A 3,683-nucleotide genomic window follows, 5' to 3' on the forward strand; every position below is an offset into this window, starting at 1 on the left:
GATAGATAGATAGATAGATAGATAGATAGATAGATAGATAGATAGATAGATAGATAGATAGATAGATACGTAAAAGCGTGACACTACTTGTCAAAAGTTTGGAATAATTAAGATTTTTTCAAATGAAAAAATATATTAATATACACTACTAGTCAAAATTTAGGAATAATAACTTTTTTTCTTTTGTTTAATGTTGTTGAAAGAAGTCTCTTCTGCTCACCAAGGCTTCATTTATTTGATCAAAAATACAGTAAAAACTGTAATATTGTGAAATAATTTTACAATTTAATTTAACTGCTTTCCATGTGAATATGTGTTAAACTGTAATGTATTTCTGTGATCAAAGCTGTATTTTCAGCATCATTACTCCAGTCTTCAGTGTCACATGATCTTCAGAAATCATTCTAATATGCTGATCTGCTGCTCAAGAAACATTTCTGATTATTATCAATGTTGAAAACAGTTGTGCTGCACAATATTTTAGTAGAAAGAAAGAAAGAAAGAAAAGGAAATTGATACTTTTCATCACAGGAATCACAGCAATAAATTACATTTTATAATACATTCACATAGAAAACAGCTATTTTAAATTGTAATAATATTTCACAATATTACTGCTTTTACTGTATTTTTGATCAAATAAATGCAGCCTCGGTGAGCAGAAGAGACTTATTTTCCAAACTTTTGACTGGCAGTGCATATTAATTTATTTTAACATCTATATTAGTGCTATATAGTGATGTTTTGGCCATTTTTTTAATATTTTAAAATGTTTTTTTTTATATATATATTTTTATTGCAGCCCTGTTTCTTTGCAGAATTTGTAAGCAATGCATTATTACCATTTATATATCTTTGCCTTTTTGCTGTGTGTAAAAAAAAAAACAAAAAAAACATCCTAAGTAGGTTTCACAATGCACACTGACTAAACATGTTACCGGCTCTTCCTGTCTCAGGGAGTGTGTGCAGTGCCGGGCGTTTGGCACAGGAGAGAAGAAAGACACGTGTGAGAGAGACTGTAGCTACTTTAACCTCATCAAGGTGAAGGACAGAGATAAACTCCCTCAGCCGGTGCAGGCCTTCCCCCTCATGCACTGCAAGGAGAGAGACGCCAACGACTGCTGGTTCTACTACACCTACGCCGTCAACAACACGGAGAAGGAGGTGCATGTGGTGGATGCTTTAGGTGAGGCTTCGAATTAAAAAGAAAAAAGAGGCATGGTATAAATGCCTGTTCCTTCAGTAGCATGAGTGTTTGTATGCTTTAATGTGTGCTTGGTTTGGCAGAGTGTCCGGCGGGTCCTGACATCATTCCCATCGTAGCGGGCGTGGTCACAGGCATCGTTCTGATTGGTCTAGCTCTGCTACTGATCTGGAAGCTGCTCATGATCATTCACGACCGCCGCGAGTTCGCCAAGTTTGAGAAGGAGAAGATGAACGCCATGTGTTTGTCCTGTACCTGATTTTATTTTTCCCTCCTTGACGCATCAAATGATATATTTATGAAGTGAAGTGTTTAAGGTATAAATCACTGATTGACTACAGCATGAGCGTTTGACTTAATAATAAATTTTTCTGTATTATATATGAGTGTATATTTTATATATGAGTGATATAGCTGCATGTGTGGTTTTTTTATTGCTACCTTTTTTAATTCAAGGTTTATTGCACTTTCTTGGGGTGTAAATGCATTTAGATGACATGTTGAAGTTGAATTGTGCTGTATATTTGTTTCTTATTTTAAAAAATCAGATTTTTGTGTGTTTCACAGGGAGAGAACCCCATCTACAAGAGTGCCGTCACAACTGTGATCAACCCCAAATATGAAGGCAAATAATGGACGTGGGTATCACACATCTGAATGTTTGGGAAGGGATAGGTTTGCAGATATCCTCAGTTTTCCTTTAAATTGTTTATTTTCTCATTGTATGTCATTCTTTTAGAACAGTATTGTAGCAGTATTTTATGACAGACTGGCTGCTTCTCATCCCTTGCAAACGTGTACAGTTTGTATAGTCTTTTTATTTACATCAGTTGTTCTTCTTTTAAACCCTGTGTACATTCACACATTCTCTCTTTTCAAACAGAACAGACATTTGTGCCTTTGCATCAAGTGTTTCACTTTAAGATACGGTGCAAAGGGATCCTTGAATTCCACCCAAAAATTGCAAAAACTCATCAAATGTCATTTAAAATCATCATATGAATTTTTGTTTATATTCTATCATGTTCTTTCTGCATTCAGACTTCTTTATCAGTCATATCTTGGCATAAGAAATTATCTGACCAGTGTATATGCAATTTATTAATTTTTTTTGCGCTAATGTAAGTTTGGTTTGATATGCTAATAATCTATGCATATTTGTTTACTGTCGGACGCATCCAATAACCTCTTCTTTAGCGTTTGCAACTTATTTCTCACTTATTGTTGCTCTTAGAAAACCATTGTGGCACGTGTCTTGTGTTCAGCTGAAAATGTCTGTGTATTTTATATGTTATGAAGGATTATTTGTTGAATTATTATGTGGCTCTTGATGAGTATCAGTGTATTCAGGTGATATCCTGTAGTTTGTAGCCAAATGTCCTTAAAACGCTCATTAGAAATGAGCACAATTATTGATACCTGCAGATTTCAAATATGTTTTCAGCTAGTATATTTAAAAAAAAAAAAAAAAAAAAAAGGAAGTGTAATATTTGAACAGTTGCGTATTTGACGTCAAAGATAAAGCTCTTTGTTGATAGGACAATAATCAGGAGAAAATGAAGAATTAGAGTGTCGTTTTGTGTTCAAATGTTGATATGCTCAAAGGTACAACAACCCTTTATTTTTTTATTATTTTATTGGAACGTAATCAGCAGGTTCAGTCATTTAAATCTACAGGAATGCTTGACACAATAATAAATATCAAGCTGAAGGATGATAAACAGATGGCCTGCCACAACACCCAATCTACTAGCTCTTTTCTAAGTGCCTTTTTCTGGTTTTCTCAATATTGCAATTTTGAATTTATTTATTAAAACAAAATCTAAAAGACTGCGATCATGTCTTTCTTTCAAACGTAATAAACAAAAATATTTATGTTAGCATTTTTTTAGGGTTACTGATACACGTGCTTTTAACAATATCAAGAATCATAATCTTTGTGACATGTTTAAATAACCAATACCTTTGTGAATTAAAATGTTACTTAACTGCTATTATGGTTTTTATTATTATTATTATTATTGCTTCTCTAATATAACTTCAGAATAGCATACTATACCGTTTTTGCTATATGAAAGCTGTGCTTAGTTAATTTGTGTATATGAATAGAATAACAGGCTGACCTACAAGATGTAATACAATTATAACAACTCTATATACACAACATTATTTCCCACATGTGCTCAGCTTTGCATTTCCAGTGTTATGAATGGACCTGAAGAAATATCAGCTGAAAATATCAATTTCATCTCTTTCCTGACTCATTCTTTGGCTACATTACCAAAAGTTGACATTTTTGATTACAATTTTATTCATATTCATTCCTGAGATGATCACTCGAACAAAACAATGTAGCAAATTATCGTTTCATACTCATAGTCGTTTTACATATAAATACTTGTATATTAAAGTAGTATATAAGTACTCCATTCTGAGTGTAAATGACGTGCATAAACAGACATTGACCAACAGAGGGCAG

At 33.2% G+C, this 3,683-nt stretch overlaps 1 protein-coding gene across 1 annotated transcript in view; it reads left to right on the plus strand.

Annotated features, from left to right (window-relative positions):
- Positions 1 to 1,463, plus strand: part of LOC107655675 (integrin beta-1-like) — an 11,674-nt gene extending 10,211 nt beyond the window's left edge. Inside the window, exons 2-3 of the mRNA XM_016443245.1 lie at positions 957 to 1,186; positions 1,288 to 1,463. Coding sequence (XP_016298731.1) covers positions 957 to 1,186; positions 1,288 to 1,463 — 406 coding nt within the window. The remainder of the gene's footprint in view (positions 1 to 956; positions 1,187 to 1,287) is intronic.
- The last annotated feature ends 2,220 nt before the right edge of the window (positions 1,464 to 3,683 follow it).

The sequence above is a fragment of the Sinocyclocheilus anshuiensis genome, unplaced genomic scaffold (assembly GCF_001515605.1).
Source record: "Sinocyclocheilus anshuiensis isolate Anshui unplaced genomic scaffold, SAMN03320099.WGS_v1.1 scaffold631, whole genome shotgun sequence".
Lineage (NCBI taxonomy): Eukaryota > Metazoa > Chordata > Actinopteri > Cypriniformes > Cyprinidae > Sinocyclocheilus > Sinocyclocheilus anshuiensis.